The sequence below is a fragment of the Fringilla coelebs genome (genome assembly GCF_963513975.1).
Source record: "Fringilla coelebs genome assembly, chromosome: 19".
NCBI classification, from domain to species: domain Eukaryota; kingdom Metazoa; phylum Chordata; class Aves; order Passeriformes; family Fringillidae; genus Fringilla; species Fringilla coelebs.
The window spans coordinates 2,677,351-2,701,885 of NC_140045.1; the positions used below are offsets into that span (position 1 = coordinate 2,677,351).

The following is a 24,535-nucleotide window of genomic DNA, read 5'->3' on the forward strand; positions in this document are numbered from 1 at the left end:
AGGCAAAATCTTGCTGGAGCTCTTGGTTTCCAGTGCTGCCAATTGGTTACTGTTCCCCCTCGCCCCATGGCATGAGGCATTTCCACTGTGAGGAAGAACTCTAACCACGTGGTCTTCCTCTGGTCACTCTTCATCACAATTTCCCCGTGTGAAGAAGCCACAACTCCCCAAACCGCCCATCTGGCTCCTGCATCCACAGCTGAGCTGTCCAAGGCTGGTGGCATCCAAGGGGCATGTGCCCAAAGCACTGCTCAGCCCTCACACACACACATCACAGCCACAGCACCTTGGCCTTAGCTTGTTTAACGTGACTTCACAAATTCCAGAATGTACTTATGCCTTTATTTTCTCCATCACTTCAGCACAAGCTGCCCCCTAGGCCTGACCCCTGGAGCCAGCTGGGGTCTACAGGGCTCTGCAACAGGTCATGACCCGAAACTCTGGAGGATGGGCTGTCATTCCTTGGACCCTCCACACTCTGGGGAGCCGTGGTCCAGCAGGATGCTGTGACCATGGATCACCCCCTGAAGTGCTGCCCTGAGCACTGCATCACCCTTCATGGGCAATCAGCCTCCAAACCCAGGCCCAAGAACCTGGCCATGCCATTCCATTCCATGCCATGCCATTCCATTCCATGCTATTCCATTTCGTCCCATCCCGTCCCATCCCATCCCGTCCCATTCCATCCCGTTCCATTCCATTTGTTCCATTCCATTCCGTTCCATTCCATTCCATCCCATGCTGTCCCGTCCCATCCCGTCCCGTCCCATCCCACTCCATCCCATTCCATTCCATTCCATCCCATTCCATTCCATTCCATTCCATTCCATTCCATCCCATTCCATCCCATTCCATTCCATTCCATTCCATTCCATCCCACCCCACTCCATCCCAGCCCCTCCGCGCGCTCCCGCGAGCGCCCCCAAGCGGCCCGCACCCCTTAATGCAAATGAGCGCGGGGCGGCGGGCGCTGATTGGCTGCGGCGCGCGGCGGTGGCGCCGCCCCCGGCGGCTGGCGGTGTCCGCAGCCAGGTGCGCCGGGCCGGGGCCGCTCCGCGCCGCGCTCCGCTCCGCCACTGCCACCGCCACCGCCACCATGACCGTCACACGGCTCGACCAGGGACAGCGCTACCGCCCGCGGATGGCCTTCCTCAAAAAGGTGAGGGCTCAGCGGCGCCGGGGACAGCCGCACCATTAAGGGCACGCCGGGGCCGCTCCGGGCGGGGCGATGCGATGCGATGCCCAGGGCAGCGCCGGCGGTGCTTGGGGTGATGCGCGTTCGCAGCATCTTGCTCGGCCACCGCTCCCCGGACACCTCTGGGCGGGTGGGGTCCGAGCGGGCACAGCCCCTCCCCGGGAGTTTGGAGCCGTGACCTGTTGCAGAGCGCCGTGGATCGCAGCTGGCTCGGGGGCAGCCTGGAGGGGCAGCGTGTGCTGAAGTGATGGAGAAAATAGATCTGTAATGCTGTTTATCTAGTTCATCTCAGCTGAATGGTTGCCCTGACACGTTTTCTCCCTCTTCCATTATTTTTTTTTCAAAGTCCCTCAAAGCCAGGTCCGTTCTCAGAGAAAAACCCATCATCTGCAGTGCCAGGCCACTCAGTGTAGCTCTGCTCCTGTCGGTCCAGTGTGTGTTCCCAGTGCTTTCAGCTGATGCCCACATTCAGAGGGTGTATTACAGCCTGCTCTCTGCCTCCTTCCAGTTCCTCAGACATGAGGGTGGCCAGAAGCAGTAGAAGGAGTGGGATGATGCATGCCCACGCTTTTGGGTGTAATGTATAATTTTGTGCAGCATTTTGGTGTAGCATTTTCTGTAGCATTCATTCAAAGCATAGTCAGTTGTAGTGTAGCTGGTACTGCAGATTTTAAAAAGCAGTGTGTTAAGCTAGCTTTTCTCCCACCCACCTCTCCTGAGTGTGGCTTATCCTGTTGGATGGAATTAACTGAATTTCCAGTGACAAGTACAGCCAGCAAGTTGCTGTTTGAATTGTAGTTAGCTTTCCTCAACGCCCACAACCTAAGCAGGATTCCAGGGGTGAAGGGAGGGGAATTTGGGGATAGTCAATGCTAAGGGCCTGGCAGTACTTACTACACCAGAGGAAGTAAAGAGGGTATTTTCTGTGGTGCTATGTCTTGCAGGGTAAATTTGGCTGGGGAGCCCTGCCAAGGGAAATACTCCAGGCCAAATCCTGTACTGAGTAATACTCGATGGAGTTGTGTGCGGGGGTGCAGAGGAGAAGCTGTGCTTTGAGAAAACAACTGCCTGCAGCTGTGCTTCAGCTGCTCCGTGGGAGTGCAGCAGGCTCTGCACAGCACTCCCAGTTCCTCAGGTGGGAAGATCAGTCAAAACACAGTGAATGCTGTTACAGAGTGTGCACCACTCACTCACACTGAGAGCAGCCAGGGGGGCTGAGCACTTCCAGTGCTTTGCAAGTCCAGGGCCTGTTAGCAGCAGGAAGGGAAACTCCTGTGGTCAGTGAAAGCACTTGGCTCTCAGCTCCACTTTCATTCCTGCTCTGTTTGTTCCAGACCTTGGAGAAGCCATGGAGCCTTGGCTACTCCATGGCACTGTGGTCTGTGTGCCGACAGCCACATCCTCAGAGCTCCTGGGAACACCAGGCACCTTTACTGGTGCCCATGGCAGGAGCTGAGATGCTCAGCATGCACCCAGCGAGAACCTTACAGGCTTAGGCCCATGAGGAGCCAAAATCCTAGAAAGAAGCTTTGTTAATTGCTTAAGCCTGTGCTCACGCTCTGCCCCCAGCTGACACAGGCTGTGCCTGGGCTGCTGCAGCTGCAGGGAGGCATTCCTGCCCTGCTGCCAGCCCCTGGGCCCTGTGTGCATTCACAGCTGCCAGCACCCCCTGCGCTGTCTCTGCAGCGGGAAGATGGTGACCACAGCAGAATCCTGCCATGGGACATGGGGAGGGCACAGGGGGCTGCTGTAGGGGTGGTGGGCAGTGCCCTGCTCTTGCTGTGAGGCTGCTCTGAATGACTCAGGCTGGATGTGCAGCTTGGTCTTTGTGCTGAGCTGCGAGGGGATCAGAGGGCCCTGTAACACCTGCTCATCATGCTTGCACTTAGGTTGTTTTATTCTATTTTTTCCTCTCCTTCTAAACCATCTTGGCTGGAAGAAGAATGACCCAAAAGTCTGTTGGGATAGCAAGCAAGCCTCTGAAATGGATTTTGGCTGGAAGCACTTGGCTGGATGCTGTGAGAGCTTGAATGAACCCAAGCTCTTGGTGCCTGTGCCTGCTCCAGCAGCCAGGTCTGGCTCTGCTGGGCATCAGCTGGCAGAGCTGGGCTGTGCTCTCCAGGGGCTCCTGGGCTGGGTATTTTCCCTTGCTGAGCTGCAGGAGCTGCACAGTGACTCACACCTTGTGGGTAGGGCTGATGGATGCCTCCTTCCCTGCCTCCTCCTTCTTCCCTGCCTCCTCCTCACTCTGGTCCCTGGTGGCTTCTCCCAAGCTGTGCAGCAGCCAGGGAGGGGCTGTTCCAGGGTCTGCAGTGTGACTGGGGGCTTTTCCAGCCTGGCTTTGCTTCTCCAGGCTTAGACTTTCCAGCAGCTGCTGGGCCTCATCTTCCTGGGCATTTCCAGAAGTGTGCGAGCAGCTGAATTGTGTTTTTGCTGGAATCCAGCAGACTCCTGCTCTCTGAGGCTCTGGGTATGGCTGAAACTGAGCCTTAGGCCAAGCTCAGCCTCCTCCCATCCTCCCTTTCCTTGTTCCAGGCTGGGAGATGCCAGTGCCACATCTTTTTCTGGAAAAAATCCCCTCCAGACTGGGAAGAGCCAGCTACAGCCCTGCCCTCCCCACTCACAGAATTGCTTCCTTTAGCTGAGGCATCACTCAGTGGGAACAAACCACTTCCCCTCAGCTTTAATTAAGAAAAAGCAGGAAGTTTTAGCTGGTTAACAATGGGGTTTTTTCATGTCTTCTTTCTTCTGGTCATCCATCAACGTGCAAAGCAAGGTTGGTAGTTGTAGACCTAGAAAACGATTGAATGAGCCTTCAGAGGCCAGAGTGGGGATAAGGAGACTGTGGTGTTACCTTGGAAATCAGAGCAGGTAGGGCTGATCCTTGCAAACAGCAGCAGGCAGTGAGGGGGGCTAGAAGCAGGCAAATAGGATGGAGAAAGCAGCAGATGTTTCATTATAGCAGCAGGACTGTGCACTCAGCTGGGAACTGGAAATTCCTGCTGGGAAAATCGATTTTTCTTATGTCTGAAGCAAAGCTGCCTCTGTCTGGGTCGGTGCTGAGAAGGGCTGAGCTCCTCACCTTGGCAGTGTTGTGCTGTTGCATTTCTGAGTCTCAGCACCTGGAGTTAGCTTTTCCTGCATTGTGGATGCCCTGATCCTGGGGAGCTGGTGGGTGCCCAAAGGGTAACAGGGATGGCACCTGCAGCCAGGGTAACTCAGCCAAGCAATCCATCACTGCCCCACTGCTCCATGCTGCAGCAAAGCATCCATCCTCCTCCTCCAGAGCCATGGGCACCCCATCACTTGGTGGCCTCTCTGTCTTGGTTTCAGAAGCCAGGTGTTTGCTGAGGAAGGCAGGGGCCTCCCCTGAAATGGAAAATGTAAACCCCCCCCCCTTTTATCAAATTGCTATAAATTTGAAATTAAGGGGCTCTCAGGTAAAAAATATGGGAGCAGGAATAACAGTTCTTTAATAGGAAAGAAAATAAAAGGATAAAATGAACAATGCAGTGAACCAAACCAACACTGCCAGAGCCAGAGCACAGCCTGGCACCCTGTGGGTCAGGGTGCTGGCAGCAGGGCCATTGGAATTGTGGCTCAGCCCTCCTGCAGTGCCAGGGGTGGTTCTGCTGGAGCAGGGATCCTGGAGAAAGGTGCAGAATCCTCTGAAGATCCAGGGGCAGAGGCAGCTGCTGTTCCTCTGGGAATGCAGGGGAGAAGCCGTGCTGGTGTTCCAGAATCTCCAGATTATATCCAGGTTGGAATGTTTGGCTCCTCCCCCTGGGCTCACATCTCCCAGTGGGATGCTGTAGCTCTTATCAGCCCTGCAGGGACATTCAATGGCCTCTTATCAGCAGATGTGTCCCCATTTGTGGAAGAGATAAGGAAACTGCCATCCAGATGGTGAATAGAATACAATTTGCTTGGTAATCCAAGACACTCCTGGGGCTTCCCAGGGGCTCCTGAATCCAGTGATGGTTTTTCTCGCTTTATGGGAGTTTGAGTTCTGCTTTGCACTCAGTGAGCTGAGCCCTGTGACTTTGTGCAGAGAGGGCACAGACAGTTTTCCTGTTGTCTCCTCTGTGATTTTCAGGGTGACTTCACTTGCAGGCAGAGTGAAGGAATCTGAAGGATTCCCAGCTGATCTGAAGGGAAATCTCCAGGGGGCTCCTGCCTTGTATGAGATGAGCTCTCCCTGGAGCCTGGCTCCTTCAGCAGTCCTGGTATTTACCTCTGTGTGATCTCCACCCATCAACCAGTCAGGAAGTGGCTTCTGGCTCTGCAAAATTCAAACCAGACAGCTCTTTCCTGGCTGAAAGCGTGACAAAATGTACTAGAGCCCTTAGCAAAGCAAGGAAGTGTTCCTGCTGTGTGTGAAGCAGCCCTCCTGGCCTCCCTCTGGCAGCCTGGTGCTGATAGCAGCTCCTGATCCTGTAATCCACTGCTCCCTTGGGAGAAGAGACACAGACAGGCTGAGGTTTGATCAGCAAGGTGGATGGTTTGCAGCCAGAGCTAGGCAGCTCCTTGCTTTTTAATGTATTTGTCATTTCTCCAGTGACAAGAGGGAGTGTGGCAGAGTGCGAACACCAGGAGAGTTGAAGAGTTGCTGGTTAAAGGAAGGGAACATGCTGTGCTCTGGGGGTTTCTGAGCCAATTCCCTGCTCTCAGCTGGTTGAAGATGTGTCTCTGGAGCCCACCTGGAGAGCAGCAGCTGCATGCTGGAGCAGGATGTGCTGTGCTGCCTGCCCAGAAGTCAGATCCTGCCTGGGTCTGCCAGGCGCTCTCTGCACAGGGACAGGGGGATGAGCAGGGCTGTGTTTGCCCCCAGGATCTCTGTTCTGTGGGCAGGGGCTGTGCAGTCCCAGAGGGTGACTTCCCAAGGTGCCTGGGTTTGCTTCGAATCCCAGTTTCCTAAAGAGTGCCCTGCCTGCCTCACCTCATCCCTGAACACAGCTAAACTTTCTGAGGTTGAAATTGTGAGTTCTGTTAAAAGACCTAAAAAAAAAAATCTTCCTATTCCATCACTTCTGCTTTGGTTTTGCTCTTTTAAAATATTTTATACAAATATTTATGTTAAATTTTACCAGGCTTTTCCATTTTAGCATTAATTTGTCAGTGCCTTTAAAAGCAGTTGAAAATCCAGTTTTACTGACAAGCCCAGAGTGTATCCTGTCACTACAGCTTAAATCCTCACAGAACTTGGCAAGACTTGGGACCAAAGTCACTGTGGTGCCTGTGAAGACAATACCCTCCATTATGTGTGTGTGTCATCAGCTCACACTGTTAAATCCTCTGCTCTCAGTTAAAAAGCTACAGCCTCACCCAAAACAAATGTGTGGAGAGACCAAATTGGTCCTGTTGGACCAGTTTTGATTTAATAGCCCTGGAAGCAGAAGACAAAAAGAAGAACATCTTGCCCAAAGCTCTCCTGGCACTCAGATAATCAGAAATGAGGAGATGAGGAGGGTGCCCTCCTCATCCACCTGAGCACAGATCCCAAGTGAAAGAAAAGCTTTGTGCTTTGGGATGGTGCTGGTAGGAAGTCAAAGAGGAGGAAAATACCTTTGAAAATCTTTATCTTTTAAAAAAGAAATAAAGATAATTGGGAATGAGGAATAAAAGTTGTCTGGCCCTGAGTGTGAGGCTCATCCTGTGTTAAAAATGAGTCACCAGGATCCCCGAGGAGTCCCAGGTGGGAGGGGATGTGCATCCCCCAGAGAGCAGGATGTGCCTGCCCCGTCCCTGGAGGGGCTGGGACCTGGGTGGGGGAGTGCAGCCCTGCACAGGAATGGTCAGAGAGCCCCTCACACACCTCCTGTGCACCTCCTAACAGAAGCACAGGTTTAATTCCATCCCCATTTTTCTTTCCAAGTGCCCAGTGAGCCAGAGAAGAACCTTTCTGGGTGTAGTGGGGTCTGGGGAGCAGAGATTTTATTTATTTTCTTTTCCTTAGCTCTCATGGAGTGGTTCCATCCTGTCCCTCCTGTGCTGGCCCTGGCTCTGTGTGTGTCCAGTGTGAGCTGCCATGGGCTGGAGGTGGCACCTCTGGTGCCAAGGGGGGGTTCAGAGAGGGCTGTGGCACCCCAGTGCCCACCCTCTGGAGTGCTGGCTGCCCTCCTGCCCACTCCTGACATCCATCCCTGTCAAATTTGCAGGGAATACCTCGAGGAAGGAAGGAATGATTCATCTGACTCCATCTTATCAGAAGGCTAATTAATTACTTTATTATATAAATTCTATCATATAAAAGTATAAATTATATTTTATTTATTATTCTATATTACATTGCATCTAAACTGAATCTGCCAAGCACTCAACTCTGCACACCCTGCTCTGAATCTCATGCCCACAGTCCTGACACACAAACCCCATCACTCTGGGTAAACAATCTCCACATTGCATTCTACTTTGGCACAAACATGGGCACAGCAAATGATAAGAATTGTTTTTCCTTTCTCTGAGGTTCAGAGAATGTGAATCTCAGGAATATCCTTGGGAAGAGCTGTGCCTTGCTTTTCTCTGGGAAGAGAAATGTGGCTGCACATCCCATCCCATCCTGTCCCCTGCCCTGCTTTGCAGATTGAAGCTCTGATGATGGAGATGCAGAGCCCTGGCACAGGAATCAAGACCCAGACACAGACAGTGATGGTCGCCAGCATCCCCCACGCTGTGACAGGTAAGAGCTGCCCTGGGGGAAGGGGCTGGGCCCAGGTGAGCACAGAAAATCTGCCTGTGCCCCCCTGGCCAGGGCTGCCAGTGCCTGCCTGTGTGCTGGAGCTCTGCTCCCAGTAAATACCATCATTTGAAATGTACCTGCTGCCTTGATCTCCTTCTCACTGGTGTCTCATTTAATTCCTACTCTTTGAATCAGACAAAAGTTGATCCCCAGGCACTTCCAGCTGTCTCCTGGGGGTTAACTCAAGTGACCTTGCCTTAGCACAGAGGTGAGGACATGCTGCAGCCTCCAGACCTCTCGTGAGGCTGGATCCCAAATCAAGATAAATATTAAAATCCAATTAAAACAAGCAGCCTGGAGGCAGACTGAAAGATGGTACTTCAGAAATGAGCAATTAACAATTAGTCTTCCTTTTAATGTTTACTGCTAGTAATAATTTTTTCTTGAGTAGGCAGGAAAAGAGCAAAATATTCAACCCACTTCTGTGCCTGTAAATGACAGCTTTGCCTCCCTCAAGGAGGCTGGAGGAGCATCAGGCAGGAGCTGAGCTGTGTCATGTGCAGTGTTCCAGGCAGCTCTTATCACAGCCTCCTTGTGCCTGCTACTCCTTTCACCAGGCACTAGCAGCACTCTGCTTCCCTGCTCTCCAAGCCTCCACAAAAGCTCTTGTGAGGAATCCTCTGCTATAAATATTCACACACACTCCATATCCTCCTCCTGCTTCGATCTTTCTCCAGCACTTGGAAATTCAGAACAAAAACTCCCACTGAAACAGAGTGAGTTTGCTCCAGGCAAGTCAAGAGAGTTCCCCCACTGTGTTTGCAAAGCCTGGTTGGCTCAGTGTGTTGTTTGCCCCAATTTTTTTTTTTTAAAGAGGCTGCAGGGGCACTGAAGTCACTTGCCCATGGGAAGAGGCAGTAGTGGAAGGGTCAGGAGAGCTTGGACACATGTGAAATGTGTCAGGCTGCTCCAGCAGCACCCTCCATGCCCTGCAGTCAGACCACAGCCTGGCTCACACTGCTGTGATGCAGCTGCAGGCTTTGCCTGGCCAGAGGAGCTTCCCAGAGCTGTCAGGGAACGGTTAAGGCAGCACAAGGAGGAGATTCCCTGTGCTGAGGATGACATCTCACAGGGGAAGGAGAACTTCTCTTGATGTCTGCCCAGCCTAAAGCCCCACTTCCTAAAAGTCCTTGGGTGTCTGATGTCTTGGCACTCACCCTCATTGTGTGCTGTCTGCTTTACTCTGCTTCCTTAACTCGAGTTGTTCCAAGTTCCTTCTTGCACAAGTCATAAATTCTGTCCACCTCTGAGAGGCAAGTGACTTGCACTCCCCCTGTGGGCTGGTCATCCCTCTCTAAACTGGTATTTTTAGTGCTGCATGGGTACTGACTGGCTCCTGGGTGTTGCAAAAGAGATTGATTCATTCTGATGAGGGTGTGGTGAAGATACTGGAGCAGGGGACACAGATCCATTGGAGAGAGCCTGGCTCTGCCTGTGCAGGAAGCTAACTAGTTAAATGTGGTGTTGTTGGGTTTCTAGGATGAGGTGAGAGATGAGAATCTGACTTCAACTTCTCAGAAGGCTGTTTTATTATTTTATGATATTATATTAAAGAAATTATATACTAAAACTATTCTAAACTATAGAGAAAAGAATACATCAGAAAGCTTAGAAAAGAGTGAATAATAAAAACTGCCGACTGACCAGAGAGTCTGACACAGCTGGACTGGGATTGGTCATTAATTAAAAACTAATCACATGGAACCAATCAAAGATGCAGCTGTTGGTGAGCAACCTCCAGACCACATTCCCAGCAATCAGATATTTATTGTTTACATTGCTTTTCTGAGGCTTCTCAGCTTCTCAGGAGAAAAATCCTGGCAAAGGGATTTTTCAGAAGATATCATGGTGACAGTTAAATTCAGTGAAAGTCAGTAAAACAGCTCACAAATAAACCTCGATGTTAGATGTGCACCTTTGGGGGAAAGTGCTTACAGAGGGAGCTGTCTAGAAATGAGTGATGAGATAATCCTTTAATTTCATCTATTTCAGGAAGCAGGCAGTAGGATAAGAGCTCTGAGCCCCTATTAGAAAGTTAAGTCATCATTGCAATGTCAAGAAAGGTCAGCACCTCAGTCTGCAGTCCTAGGGGAGGTTTGGAGGAAAAGGCCAGTAACTGCTCAGGGAACAAGTGCCTTTTTGCCCTCTTTAAATGGAAGGAGGTTCTGAAACTTGCCCCCCAGAACATAAAACTAAAACTGCTGGAGGTTTATGCTGCATGTGGTGGGTACAACTGCTCACAGTCCAACAAAAGAACTGGGAGAGATAAAATGGGTGTGAATTTGATAAATCCTGTAACCACTGCAGCTTGGATCTGAGATTTGGACATCCCTTCTTAGAGGGTCAGGCACTGATCTTCTACAAAACTGAGACATGACAGTGCTCTGTGACTCTGGAGCCTCTGTGCAGTGAATCTTCCCAGGCAGGGTGGAGCCAAACCTGCCCTTCCCTGGTGTATCCTTAAGCCCTTTCTAAGCCCCTGATGGGGGTTTGGGTGCTGCTGAGGCCCTTGAGCTGGTGCCACTGTCTCTGTGCCATCCCAAGGTCACTGCCTGCTGCCCTGGGGGTGCCAGCATGGCCAGTGGGGGCCCAGCAGTGCGTTTTACCTGGGCCTCCTTGCATTTGGAAGCACATTTACAGAAAAGGGGGCTGTGTCCTGATGGATCCAGAGCACAGTGAGGGGTGAGGACTGGAGAGTCTCCTTTCCCCCTGTGGATTTGGGCACACTCCTGATTTCAGTGTTGACCTTTGCTTTGCCTTGCAGGTAATGATATAATGCAGTGGATCCTTCAGCGCTTGCAGATCACTGCAGAAGGTGGGTGAAAATGTGAAAATTGAGCCTTTCTCACCTCCCAGTCATAAAACTAAGCTCTCAAACAGCAAAACCTTTTAGTTGAATTCTCCCCTGCATAAGAGCTCACTTTTAATTCCAGTGAAGTGTTTCTGTGCAATGAAAACATCTGCATTCTCCATTTTCAGAGGCACTCCACCTGGGAGACCAGTTTGTCAAATATGGATATATCTACCCTCTTCAGGAGCCAAAGAACCTCACCCTGAGGGCAGATGGCAGCCTCTACAGGTTTCAAGTGAGTTGCAGCTCCTCTAAGCTGTTAAGAGGGAGTTCAGCACTAGTTTTTATTAAAAGCAGGCAGCTGGGGCACTTCCCAGGAGCTGTGCTGCGGTGCAGGAGGAAGAGAAGACTCAGAGAAGTCTGCACAGAGAAGACTGAGATTGCAATTTACAGGGAGACTGTGATGGTTTCTTTAGTGAAATTAGTGTACTTGTTCAGCCTAAAAATAGCTGTGCTTTCCTCTAAAGAGTGTTCCCTTCCAGATCTTAAAGCAGCAAATGGAATTGCTGGTTGGACATAGATGATGTGGGGGCACTGAATAATGAATATTCAAAAAGCACAATAAGAACAGGATGGCATTGAGATTCATGGCTGGACTCTTTCCACTGCTATCACTGGGAAATCAGGATATTCCTGCTACTTGGAATGAGGACTCCATGAGTTCAGGGCCTGTGTGCACTAACAGGAGGCTCCTTTCCTTGCAGACCCCTTATTTCTGGCCAGTGCAGGGCTGGGCTGCTGATGACACAGACTATGGTGAGTGGTGGCACTGTGTGTGCCCAGGGGTGTGGGTTTGTCACCCAGTCCAGGGCTGTGGGTTTGTCACACATTCCAGGGGTGTGGGTTTGTCACCCAGCCCAGGGCTGCCCAGGGCTGTGGGTTTGTCACCCAGTCCTGCTCCACACCTGCTCTTCCTGCCCTTGTGCTGTGTCTCCACTCACACTGACCAGCCCTGGCGGTTTTTTTCATGCTGTTTTGTGAATAATTCTCAGTAATGGTGAATTGAGGGTGTGACCATCTTGTGGTGGCCTCGATGAGAGAAAGTGCTCAAGCTCTCATGTTCCACTAAGATCCAGCACACAGGAACACATCTGAATTACCTTGCTGGGGAGGGGAGACTTTAAACACCAGATTAGATTTCCCTGAGCAGTTAAGTGTGTTCCTGGATCTGAGCCCAAAGCTGTCTTCCTGTAGATTTGGATCAAGCCCTGCATTCAGAGATGGTTCTTTCTTTGTAGAAAGCACAGCGACTTCCAATATCTCCTGATGGTTTTTTCCACATAAATCTCTTGCCTTTATGGTGCTTTTTGTTGTAGAGCTGATCATGAATCTTGGGCTGATCAGCTGGGTTTGCTCCTGTGGTCTGTGCAGGTCACAGGCTGATTTGTCCTCTGTTGCTTTTATCTGCATTATGCTGTAGATCTCCCGAGGAAATATAAAAACCTGGATTAGATTGGAATGTTTTTATTAGAACTTGAGCAAAAAACACTGGCCTGTGCTTCAGAAAACTTGGAGGTCAAACTCTGAGGAGCCTCAACAGCTGGAAGGTTTGGTCCAGTGTGCCCTGACCCATGGAAGCCTGGCAGAGTTCCCCAGGGGAGGGTGGCAGAAGGCACACGCTGCCTGTCCTGCCTGGGCATCAGTGACATCCCAAAAGCACCAAATCCTTTTCACTGAGCTTTTGTGAGCTTGGAGCTCATGCCTGGGAAGATATTGTAGCAGACAAAGGCTCCTGTGTTTGTAATGTGGGTAAATTTTTAATTATTCTTGGACTTGTTGGTCTAAGTAGAACTGACTGCTAATTTGCTTCTACCTTCACAGCAATTTATCTAGCAAAGAAGAACATTAAAAGGAAAGGGATTTTGGAAGAATATGAAAAGGTGAGGAGACACTGCACTTGTTCCATTACAAGACCCTCATTTGCTGCATCTTAAGCCCTTTGTTGCTAATGAGTGGGACACAGCAAAAAAATCACCTCTTCCATTGCATGAGGTGTTCCTCCAGCAGTATCAAAAGCCAACATTTTGCAAGTGAAAAAAAAGACCAGTACAGAAAACTCCTGTGAAGTCAATTATAATTTTAGCAGGGGTAATTGCTCTCCTTGCAATGGTATTTTTGAACTGTTGCAATTCTTGTAATTACGTGCAGAACAATCCAGATTTCTTGGCTCACTGGCCAGCCTGGCCTCGTTGAACTATGGAGAGTCAAGAAAACCCCAGCATGGGAGTGCCCTGGTCAGAATTTTCACACTAACTGCTTTTTTATTTTTATTCCAGGAACATTACAACATGCTCAATCAAAAAATAAACTACAAGTGGGATTTTGTCATTATGCAGGCCAAGGAGCAGTATAAGTGAGTTGAATTGCATTCCCTTGTTTGCATCACTGGGGAGGGTGTGAGGAGCAGAGCTTGGCTGGCTTAGTGCACAGTCCAATCACACATTAAAAACACCAAAATGGCTTTAAAATGGCTTGGAGTGGAGGTTGAGATTTTGTACTTGATGTGGTTCTGTGAAGAAGATGGGTTCTGCTGCTGCAAGCCCTAATTGGAAACAACTTCATTTAGTTCAGTGTTCTCCATGAGTGTTTGTGGATCGGGCCCTGGACTCTGGGCCTGTTGCTGGTCTGGGTCAGGAGTTTCTGGCACATCTCTCAGCTGAGTGGAGAATCAAGGAGCAGTAAATGGTCCCAGCAGGGACTTCTGGAGAAAACTGAAGTGCATAATTCTGTACCCAGCGAAAATAACTTGATTTTAGGAGCTGAAACCTTCAAATTCCCAGGAAACTTGGTGAACATGAGATGGGAATATTCTTGTAGAGATCTTTGCTGCTTCTGTGGACTCCTCTTACCTTCCTTTACCTCGTGGCAGGGCAGGCAGTGCCTCTGCTGCTCAGCAGCCTCTGTGTTCCCTGGGCTGGCAGCCAAGTCCTCAGAGTGCAGCTCATCAGATAACTCTCATTAAACACGAGACTGTTGTTCTTGTAAATTGAGGTCAGACTTGGGCTAAGAGATGCCAAATGCAGTTTCAAAGTTAGATCCCCAGCCTGTGTCTGAAGCAGTGGATTAAACTTGTCTGAGGCTGTTTGATGGTGCTGCTGGGGCAGACTGGTGCAGAGCACCCACCCCGTGGCCACAGCAGGGAGGCCACATGCAAACAGCCTGTTGGGAGTGTTCCCTTCCCCATGCTAAGTCCCAAATTGTGCTCAGGACTTTTCTGGGAAAGAATTAGTTGGTCCTAGCCCAAACCATGCTAGTGCCTCTTCTGTTTAATTGTGGAGGTGATTTGGGTTTGAGTGCCTGGGAACCCTCCTCAGAACCATTTCCAAGCAGTTTCTCTGAGAAATGCCTCTGCTTTACTGAGAGACAGGGATGAGACATGTCCAGGATGGCAGTCCTTGGGGACATGGGACAGGGACAAAGGTGCAGCAGCAGGACAGAGGGCAAGTCAGCAGGGAGCTCCCAGAGGGCTGTGTGCCTGAGCAAAGGGGATGTGTCTGCTCCCAGCTCAGCTCAGGAAGATGATGATTTCTCAAAACCAGTCATGTGTGGCCATGTGAAGATGATGTGCAGCCCAGAATTAGCCAGGACAGGATGTGGGCAGGGGTGGCATCAGGGCAGTGACAGCACAGTCAGGCCGGGACCCACGGGGCACTGCGGGCTGGAGGTGTGCCCTGCTTCTCATCCCATGGGTTTTAGGAGGGCAAAATTCCTGAATTCCCTCTGTTCTTGGCTTTGCAGGGCAGGGAAGGAGCGGAAGAAGGAGGACAGGTATGCCCTGGACTGCCAGGAGAGAGCCTACTGGCTTGTGAACAGAACTCCTGTGAGTAGAGGGTGACAGGGTGACTTCAGTGACTCCCTGCAGCCATCTGGGACAAGCTCCCATGTGGAGAGGGCACAGCCTCCGGGCTGTGTGCCAGGGAAGGGCCAGCCCAGACCTGCCCTGAGTCCCCACCACCTTTCCTTGGTCAAAGCTGCAAGGGACAGAGGTCCAGCTGCAGCTTGAAGAGGGGCATTCCCACATCTGGGGGTTCCCAAGGCACTGCTGGCTGGGAGCTGCTGCCAGGGGAGGCCTGGGGGTCTCCTCCTGCATTTGTGCCTTTAAACCAAATGAGTTCCAAAGCTCTGTTTGTTGTTCACCACAGCCAGGCATGCTGAACGCCCTCGAGTATGGATTAGACCGTGTCACAGATCCCAATGAAAATAAGGTAAACCAGGTGAGACGGGGCTGGTTTTTATTTACACACCTACTGAACTGGTCTGGCAGGACCAGAAAATGTCCCTGGGGTTGTCACTTTTTGGGCACTGCAGGCTGAGTGGGTCAGCTCAGCTCTAACAGCTGAACATGCCAGAGGTTGAGGCTCTCTCACCCAGGAGGTGAGGCCCTCAGAATAGGCTTTGGCAGCTTCTTCTGCCTTGAAAAGACTTTGTCAGCTCTCTTGCCACACCAGTTAGTGTGAGTGCCTGGCTGCAGGACATGTTTTCTTTGCTGGTGAAGCTGAACTAAGGAATCTCTATCTCCAGGTATGAGTGCCTTTGTACGAGTGCTGAATGAACTTTGTGGGGTGTAAAGGGTCAGTGCAGAGATCCAGGTTTAAAATCAAATTACAGAACACCTCCCAGAGGGTAATTAATGTGTGGTAAGAAGATTAAGTTGGTGTGCTGGATAGGAGACACAAAAATGTTGCCAAAACTGCATCTTGTAGACCATAAAGAGACAGAATCAGTGAATGGAGAGGGTGAGGGCTGTAACTGGGTGAGCTGGTCTGAAATCACACAGATCCAGTCGGTGGATGAGGAGCTGGAGCTGCTGTTCCCTTTCCCCATCAGCCCTCTGAGATGATCCTTTGTGCCCTTAGCAGTGTTCATTTGGAAGCAAAGTCAGAACATCTCTCAGCAATTCAAGGCAAATGTTTCTGCCATCACACTCACAGTGCTCCCACAACTTCCCATTCCAGTAGCAGCCTTTAAACATCTCCAGCCCAGGCAGGATAATTGCTTTGGCCAGCTGTGTTCTGTTGCTATAGAGACTGAAAAGGAGCAAAGTGTAGGGTTGGGATGTATTTTATTTTTTTTCTTGCTGTAAGTAGCAGCTGCTGAAAAGCCTGGGATTTTTTTCCTATCTTTTTTTAAGAGTAAAGAAGTAGTGGAAAGGGAGAGGGATAGAAAGAGGAGTGAGCCAACTTCTCACCCACAGTTTTACAGCTGACATGGAAGGGATTTTAGGTTTGCAAACGGTCTGAAGAGCTGCCAGCTGCCTGGTAGCACCCTGGTAGAGGGTGGGAGGGAGCTGAGGGATCTCTGCCCACTTTCCCCCTGGCCGTAAGAGGCAGGGGCAGCTCCCCCCATCAGGGGAGGCTCCAAGGAGGGCAGAAGCCCAGGGACACCAGCTTTGGGGGGACTTCCCTGCCCCTCTCCTTTGAGCTGTGCCTCCCCTCTGGAGGCTGAGCTGAAGAGGGAAGGTTTTCCTTGCTCCTCCTTTTGCTTTTGGAAGAGTGATTGAGAATGCATGAGGCAGCCAGGAGCCCTCATGGAGCTGCCTTTGGACTTTCTTTTTGTCCTCTGCAAGCTGCTCTCACCAACACCTGTGTCTCAGCAGCCTTTGGTGAGCAGAAATAATGGGCCAAGCTCTGATTTGTGTCCCTGTTCCTGCTCAATCTACCTTCACTTTGTTGGCCGAATTATGGAGTTTTTTGTCTTGGCAGTTGAGAAGGAAAGAAAAGAATGAATTCCTGATTTCTTTGAAGCTGACATGAGCACAAACATCTCTCCTTCTCTTGCTCAGACCCTTTGGTGGGCTGCTTCTCCCTCAAAGATAGAGTCCTCTGGGGATAAACAGGTGCTCAAACTCCTTAGAAGGGGACTTTTATTGCTGATCCATGGGCAAACCTCGTGGTTGTGAGTTAGGGGTTGTGGATGGGCAGGAGGAGTCAGGCAGAAGTAGCCACCCATTGAACAGCTAATTAAGATTTACTTTAGCCTTTTGTTGCTGTCTCTCAGGCTCACACCAAGCCCCACCAATGGCCCCTGAGTGCCTGCAGGAACCTGCACAGCCTCTGCCTCTGGAACCAGAGCCTTTCTGAAAGAGCTTTAGCTCCCCCAAAAATCTCTGTGTTGCCCTCAGGGGCTGCTGAATGAAGTGCCCTGGTTTGTTGTGTGCCCCAGATGAACGAGTCATTGCTGGCCTTTAATTTCATAAATCCCTGCCGGCTTCCCTGATAAAGTTCTGCTGCATCATCACAAGTTTGGAAAGCACAGGGTCAGGGGCAGATAAACAGGGAGCAGATGGCCATTTGAACAAAGCTGGGGCAGATTTGATTTCCAGCTGCAGGGCTGGGTGCAGCAGCACAGTGGAGATGAGTGTTGGGATGATCTGATGCCAGAGCCAGGCTTTGCCTCTGCAGGCTCTCAGCTGGCTGAGTGCAGGGAGCAGGGGTGCACTGAGTGGGCTCGTGGGGTGGGCAGAGGCAGCTGGGGTGCACTTGGCAGGGTTGGAGAGGCAGATCTTCCTGCCCAGAGCTCTGGAGGGAGGCTGGGCTGGCCCTGCCCATGCTCAGTGGCCAATTCCCTGTAGAGGGTTCCAGGGATCGGCCTCAGCCTGCCAAGCTCTGTGCATGGAGCACTAGGGGCAGATTGAGGGTGGAACTGCAGTGTCCTGGTCCCAAACAAGCTCTGCACAACCTTCTTCACTGCCAGCTCCTTCCAGGCATGCACCCAAAGCTGTTTCCAGGTCTTTATGAGCTCTGTAAACAGCGAGGCCAAAACACCCTGACCATCTTCTCCCCAGTGTGGTCAGGAAGCGTCCCACTGGGCAGAGGAGCAGACAGGCAGCTGGGATGAGCAGAGCTCCGGGCTCTTGTAGGAGCTGGTGGCCTCAGCCCCGGGGATCAGCTCCAGCAGGGCTCTGAGCAGCTCCTGGCTGGCTCCCAGCCGGGCCCTGCAGTGCCCAGGGAGCTCAGAGCTGGTGGCACGGGGTGTGCCCAGGGCACTCAGGGTGTCCCAGTGCCAGGGGGTGTCTCTCTCGGGGGTGTCACAGGATGTGGAGCAGCTCGTGGCACTCACTTGGGACAGACTGAGGCCTTGCAGTAATTGCCACGTTGGTTTGGAGGCTGCAGGGCTGGAGCTGAGCCGCGGTAATTGCGATAAGTCACTCGTTAAGGGCATTGCAAAATTAATCTCATTATGAGAAACCACTCTTTTGTTCCAAAGATGATTTCCTTCCAAATGAGGCAGGGTGGGTGGGTGGGTGGTGCAGGGCACTTTGGCACTGCTGCAGTCAGTGGTGGGGGTCAGGGAGGGAGGGAGGGTGGTGGGCACAGCTGGCAGTGCTCAGTGGGACGTGGAGAGTGCCCAGGGCCACTTGAGCAGCTCTCAACAGGAACTGGGGGCACTGTGGGAGAAAGGGAAATGAAATTATGAGCAGCTCTGGGGTGAAATAGCTGAGATTCCTCCCAGTTACTGCTGATTTGAGAACTGGAAGGGGCTGAGCACAGGCAGCACCTGCAGGCTCCCAAGGTGTTCAGCAGGGCTCCCCTTGGATTTGCTGCCCGTCAGTTTGTGGCACTGCTCAGAGATGCTCAGCCCTTTTCTGGGGGAGCTTTGGCAAATCCCCTCCCCACCTGGAGCACCCCAGCAAATCCCCCCTTGTTTTCCCAGGAGCAGCTGCCCACCACACTGACCTCCACACAGACTGTGCCAGGAGGGCATCCTTGGTGTGTGGGGCACTTAAAAAAAAAAAAAAAAAAAATCCCTTGTTTGCTGATTTTTCTTCACCCACATATAATTTTCCTGTTGTGATGGCATTTTAATTGATCCCTTTTTGTCTCTGTATAACATTTGACTCACTGTGTTCTCTTTCTCTTTCCCACAGCTGTTTGTCTCTTGTCTGTGTGCTGTGCTGCCAGCCTCTCAGGCCCCTCTAGAAGATAACACCACTTTCCTGCCACGTGAGCTGCCTTCAAGCCACTGTGCCAGCACCCACTTCTCCTTCCCCACTGCACCAGGCCTGTCTGAGGCCCCAGTTGAGGGAAAAAGTGGAAGAAAATAGGGGTTTTAAAATTATTTTAACATGTTGAAATCACTTCTCTAGCCACAAGTTCCATCAAATGGAGCCCTTCAGCTGGCACTTGTAAATCTGATGAGGCCTGGTTTGTATCTCACATTCCCCAGGGAGACAGTGAACTCCTCTTGTGCAGGAGAGCAGAAACACAGGTCTCTAAACAGGAAACTTTAGGGCAGTAAATACAATTAATTTCTCTGTGCAAGCAGGTGATTTTTCCCTTCCATTTCTGCAGTCTGTCTGGAACAATGACACTCTAGAAATGAGGGGAAGAAATGGTGTCTGTATGGAAGGTGGTCTGGAATCAGGGATGCAGCTGAGAGGCTGAAAAGCTGTTCCTCAGTTCCTCCATCATTATCAGGGTGTCCCAGGAGCTTGTGAATCAGCAGGGGAGGTTGTACAGCCCTGTGAGCAAGGATCCTGCTGTCCTAGAGCTTCTTCTGTCCCTTGATGTGTCAGTCCTTTCTCCCTGTCCCACAGGAGCCAGCACAGCATCACTGCTGGCTTTTGCTGCCCTGTTTGTCCCAGCTGAGATGGTCTGTGCTGCCCCTCACAGCTGCTCATGGTATTCCCAGCAGGAAAAGCTTCCTCCCCTCACAACACCACTGTGAGGACTTTTTTGGTGTCCCACTGGCCAGGCTGGGTCAGGGTCAGGGCTGGCTCCATGGTGGTGCTGTAGGGATTGGGCTCTGCTGCTGAAATGGTGAGTGGGCCTCTCAGAAGCAAAATGGGGGTGTTTTTCTGCCTTGTGGAGAAGAGTTTCTCCCTCCTGAGCAGGACTGGTGATGGTTAAAGTGCAAAAGCAGATTGGTGTCCTCGCAGAGCAGCCCTGGGGGAGCATCTTGCCTTTCCCAAAACAGGGGCAGTTTGGGGTGCAGGGTCTCTGGGGAGGTGAGGGGAGAGCAGAGCTGCCTGTGGCATTCAGTACCTGCATCTTCATCCCTCATCCCTCACAAACTGCACTTCTCCAAGGCACTCTGCAGACCCCACCTGCCACAGGGCTTGTCTGACAGAATAATTTTGGGATGCAGGTCTCGACTGAAACAAGAGCTGAGCAACTGAAACCCTGCCTGAGCCTTTAAAGGCTTGCTGGGAGCATCCCTGACTTAGCCTGTCTTTCCTTCTCCCTTCTGCAGTTTATTCCACACAAATAACTGTGCTTCAAAGGAAGCTGTGTGAATAACCACCCTGCAGTTAATTCCTTGCCTTCGATTGCCTGCTCATTTGTGGATGACATGTAACATAGGCTGAGTTATTCAAATCACAACCTAAACACCCTTTGCACAGCAGATACTGCTTCTGAGGCTTTTAATTGTGGTGTTTATATTTTGCAATGTGTTGGTTCCTGTCTCCTTGAGCTAATATTGAATGATCTAATCTGTGTCTCGTAAATGAATCTATTTTAGCTCCATTAGAATAACCCCTTAATTGAAGGCATACAGGCAGCCTGTGATGGGAGAAGCAATGCTAAACAGTAAATACAGCTAATGGGACAATTTACCGTGTGGGGATGCTCTTAGCTTTGATGATACCCTGATTAGCTCAGCTGCTGTGTTTGATTTTAATTGTAATCAGAATTAATTGGAGAGCTCTGCACAACGGCAGCCCTGCAACGGTGTTTCCATGGCTCAAAAAAAAAAAAAAAGCAAGTGTAAGCACCCATCCCAATTTAATGATTCTATTTTTTTTTATATTTTACAGAAAAATACTATGGAATTCTATAGGAGAGAGGTGAGTGGTGCTTCCCTCCCTTCTCAGTGTTGATCCTGTGTGAGTTGCTTATACCAGTGTGGCTCAAAGCCCTCTGTGCAGGGGATGGGCTCTTGGAAAAGCAGAATCCCTGCCTCATGGAGCTTTTATCAATGTAATTTCAGGACATTCCCTCCCACTGCAGCTCTCCCAGTGACGGGAAGGCTCAGGCAAGGACAGACACCAGGGCTGAAATGCAATAGATCCAAATTAGTGGTGGGGAAATCACGGTGGCGCCAGCACAGAGACAGCCAGGAATCAGTGATAATTACATGCTAAATCATCCAGAGCATTTGTAGGTGCTGAGGATGGTAGCTATTATTCAATTTTTATATAACATGGGGAGTGCTTTTTAATTACTTGCACATTGCAAAGTGCGTTTCTGATGTTTGCAGTGAGCTCAGTGAAAACAGACATTTTACTGAGACAATTCAGGGATCCTCGGGTTCCTTGGACATCCAGTAATTAGGGAGGAAGCTGTAATTAGCCCCACTACCTGGGAGAGAGCCCATCTGAGGTTTAGATAGGCCTTATCTTCAAACCTCTGTGCTCCTAACCATGGCCATGTCTGATCCCCTCAGATCATGTACTATCAGCAGGCCATCATGAAGACCAGAGTGAAATCTTCTGTCTCTCTTGGAGGGTAAGTCCTGATTTCCTTCTGTCCACACATTAATTAGTCTTCAGTGCTTATCTCCTAATGAGCTGATGAAGCTGTCTGCTCTGGCAGCTGGTGACTCAGCCAGGGTATCCATGTGGTGGCCCAGTGCTGTCTGGGCTGTCTGGCAGGAGGAGGCTGAGGAGGGATCAGAGTCCCTGGAGGATGAAGAGGCTCTCTGGGAGCTTTGCTGCAGAGCAGCACCAGCCCCTGGGCTGAGAATCCCACTGAAATCAGGAGATGCTGACACTGCTCTGGTCAGTTGTGATGCCTGGGCACAGCCCTGCAGCCAGGGGAGGATCCAGCAGTGTGTCTGTCCTTCAGGAGGAGCAACCAGCAGGACAGACTGACCCTCCTGTCACTGGTCCCCAGCCTGGGCTGGATTCACCCCCACGAGTGTCCCTGCCCCATGGTGGTGCTCACCTCTGGCTGTGTAATGCTGGTTATTCTGCACTGCAGAGGGAAACAGCCTCCCCATGAGCATCCAAGCAATTAATTAGCAATTCCCCTTCCCAGTGGGAGTGTTTCCTGATCACATTCTTGATGAAGCCTCCAGCCCTGGCATTAGGCACTGGTGTGTTTGCCAGAGCTGCCTTGCTGACCGGGCTCCTTGAGGTGCAGCCCAGAGCCCCTGCCTGCTTTGCACTGCCATTGCCACCAGGGATTCCTGTCACATCTGGCACAAACAGGGTGCTCAGGCCAGTTCCCTGGAGAAGAGTCTTGGATGAATAGAATGGGTAGAAGAGAGTCTTCTGAAGGCTGCAACCTGCAGGGCACCAGCAGCTCTGCTCCTTTTGTCACTGACTTCCAGGTCAATTAAAACTCTGCTGCCTCAGTCCTCCAGACTGTGAGCTGGAGCTGGGGACCCTGGCTGCTTTCCAGGAATTTTGTGGTGTTTCACTGTTTGGCAATGGGGCTTTTCTCTCATTAGTTCTGGTGGGATGATGCTTATCACCTAGATGAAAAAGCTCAGGAACTTTGGAACTCCAAAGTGTCAGCTGCAGGGTTGGGTCCAAATCAAATTATTATCAATGAGGATATGAACAGCAACTGGGCAGTGTGCACGCTTCAGAGCATTGCAGGGATTTGGGAGAAGCTGCAAAGCACTTCAAGACCACACAGCAGTGCTACCTGAGCTGGCAGGTTTAGATTTGCTTGGTCATGGGCTGGAGTGCCTGATGCAGGTGCTGGATGCCTTGGCATTCCCAGTGGGAGGGCAGGATGGAGCAGCTGTGTGCCAGCCCTGTGGTTTGCTCTGTGCGGGAGCGTTGTAGAACTGCAGGATGAGTGCCAAGGTGCCTGTTGGCAACGGGCTCCTGGACACTGCACTCCCAGCTCTGAGCACATGAAAGCACTTTGGCCTGGGAGGAATTTTAAATGCAGAAACCAGAGGATTTTTATTTTTTTTTTCCCAGAATGAAAAAGGGAGGCGGGAGCTAAAATTCCAGGACATTAGTGAAATCAGTTGTAATTAGAAGTCTGGCCAAGTTAGAAGGTAGGAGAAGTGTTTGTCTGGTTCCTGATGGGAGAGAGACAGCTCTGCTTTGTGCCAAGCCCTCAGAGCCACTCGCAGAGGAATGAGCCCTGTGGTAGGTGATGGAGAAAGGAGAAGCTGGGATGAGCCCTCAGCATTCCCTCACTTTCCCAGAGCTCCCTGAATTCTCCCATGGCCCATGGGAAGGCTGTAGAGAGCCCACCTGGGTGAGCACAACCCCTATGTTCCTTTTCCTGACACTTTCCACCCAGAGCAGTGCAGGATCAGTGGCCAGCTGAGAACAGAAGGAGACAGACACTCTTCTTAGAGTCCTAAATGTCTCTTCCTTAAAATGAAAAGGCAGAAGGAGGTAATGGAAGAGAGTCTTGTACCTCCTTGTATTTGAATTGACAAATTCACTGCTTCAAAAGGAGACTTCTGCTGGGAAATTGAGAAGATTACCTGAGGTAATGAATTGATTTTTCTGGGAAGGCAGGGGCCGCCTTCCAGATCCCTGCCCCTCTGAGGAGATCTGTAGTCTGTTATTTGGCTATAATGGGGCTGGCTGTAATTCTGGCTTCCACATTCATATTTTGATTTTGGATTTGTTGCAGGCTTGTGAAGTACTCTGAGCAGTTCCTCTCCAATGATCCCATCCTGTCTGGATGTCTCCCCAGCAACCCTTGGATATCAGATGACCCTGACTTTTGGGATCTCAATGCAAAGCTGTATGTATTTCTGTTGTTTTGCCAACCTGTGGTTTACAGTGACCTTTATACTGATAGAAATCAGGAAAGGGAACCACTGATTTTCACTGTGGTATCTGATCTCTGCTCATGAGCAGAGAAGCATTTCCTTTCAGACTTAGTTTGAAATTGGGAGTACTCCATGCTGAACTTTCTGCACTGCCTTCTTCAAGTGCAGCCTTCCATAACATCTCAGAAATTCCTGAGCTGATGATGGGAGTGTGCACTCAGCCCCTGCTGGGTGGGTCTGATCCTCCCTGGGTGAGTGAAGCCCACCTTGACCAGCACTGGAATGGAACAGGACCAGCTCAGGCCTCAGCTGCTCCCCTGGCTCTTTGCTCACCCCTCAGGCTGCTTCCTTAGGAGAGGCTTTGGGTTGGAGGTCCATCTGGTGGTCCATCCCTTCTCTGAGGCCTCCCTTGGCTTTCCCTTTGGATAGGGTTTGCTAATTACACGGTGGCATCTCGTGGCTTGGAGCATCCAACATCTCAGTGGTTCTGAGCAGCAATCCTGGACTCATTGTGTCCCATCACACATCCCCAGGGGATGCCTGCACTGAGAGCCTATATGAGAAGCAAAGCTCTGGGCAGCAAGAAGTGTCTCCTCCAGGATGGGGCTGAGTCAAACCTCAGGGCAAGGCTGGGCTGTCACACTGGGAGCTGCATAAATCCCAGTTAAATCCTCATCCCGCTGTGGCCCGAGTTGTCTAATTACAACTTACTTAGTGGGTTGACTTCAGGAGCTCATTACACCACTCTGGAAAACAAGAGAATGCTGAGAAGTCCCTTGGCACTGCAGCAAAGGGCATTTTGGTTTTAATTAATCTGCTAATTAGAGGAAGCAGCGGTGCTGTGTGTGCTCTCCCCCGCAGGGTGGAGGTGCCCACCAGGATGCGCGTGGAGCGATGGGCCTTCAACTTCAGCGAGCTGATCCGGGACCCCAAGGGCCGCCAGAACTTCCAGATCTTCCTGAAGAAGGAGTTCAGCGGTGGGTGGCAGTGTCCCCGTGTCCCCAGGCTGAGGTGACATGGCACACTGCAGGCTGTGCAGCCAGGGCAGGCGGTACCA

At 51.0% G+C, this 24,535-nt stretch overlaps 1 protein-coding gene across 2 annotated transcripts in view; it reads left to right on the top strand.

Annotated features, from left to right (window-relative positions):
* Positions 1–1,096: 1,096 nt before the first annotated feature.
* Positions 1,097–24,535, top strand: part of RGS9 (regulator of G protein signaling 9) — a gene marked incomplete at its 5' end in the record, with an annotated part of 31,667 nt that continues 8,228 nt past the window's right edge. The window contains 13 exons of one of the 2 annotated variants that reach the window (XM_084218715.1): positions 1,097–1,159; positions 7,778–7,874; positions 10,699–10,749; positions 10,914–11,020; positions 11,490–11,541; positions 12,607–12,665; positions 13,062–13,138; positions 14,524–14,605; positions 14,928–14,990; positions 20,543–20,572; positions 21,172–21,233; positions 23,337–23,450; positions 24,340–24,455. In XM_084218715.1, coding sequence (XP_084074841.1) covers positions 1,097–1,159; positions 7,778–7,874; positions 10,699–10,749; positions 10,914–11,020; positions 11,490–11,541; positions 12,607–12,665; positions 13,062–13,138; positions 14,524–14,605; positions 14,928–14,990; positions 20,543–20,572; positions 21,172–21,233; positions 23,337–23,450; positions 24,340–24,455 — 973 coding nt within the window. Of the gene's footprint in view, positions 1,160–7,777; positions 7,875–10,698; positions 10,750–10,913; positions 11,021–11,489; positions 11,542–12,606; positions 12,666–13,061; positions 13,139–14,523; positions 14,606–14,927; positions 15,000–20,542; positions 20,573–21,171; positions 21,234–23,336; positions 23,451–24,339; positions 24,456–24,535 lie in introns of both variants that reach the window. The other variant, XM_084218716.1, reaches the window with a different exon arrangement.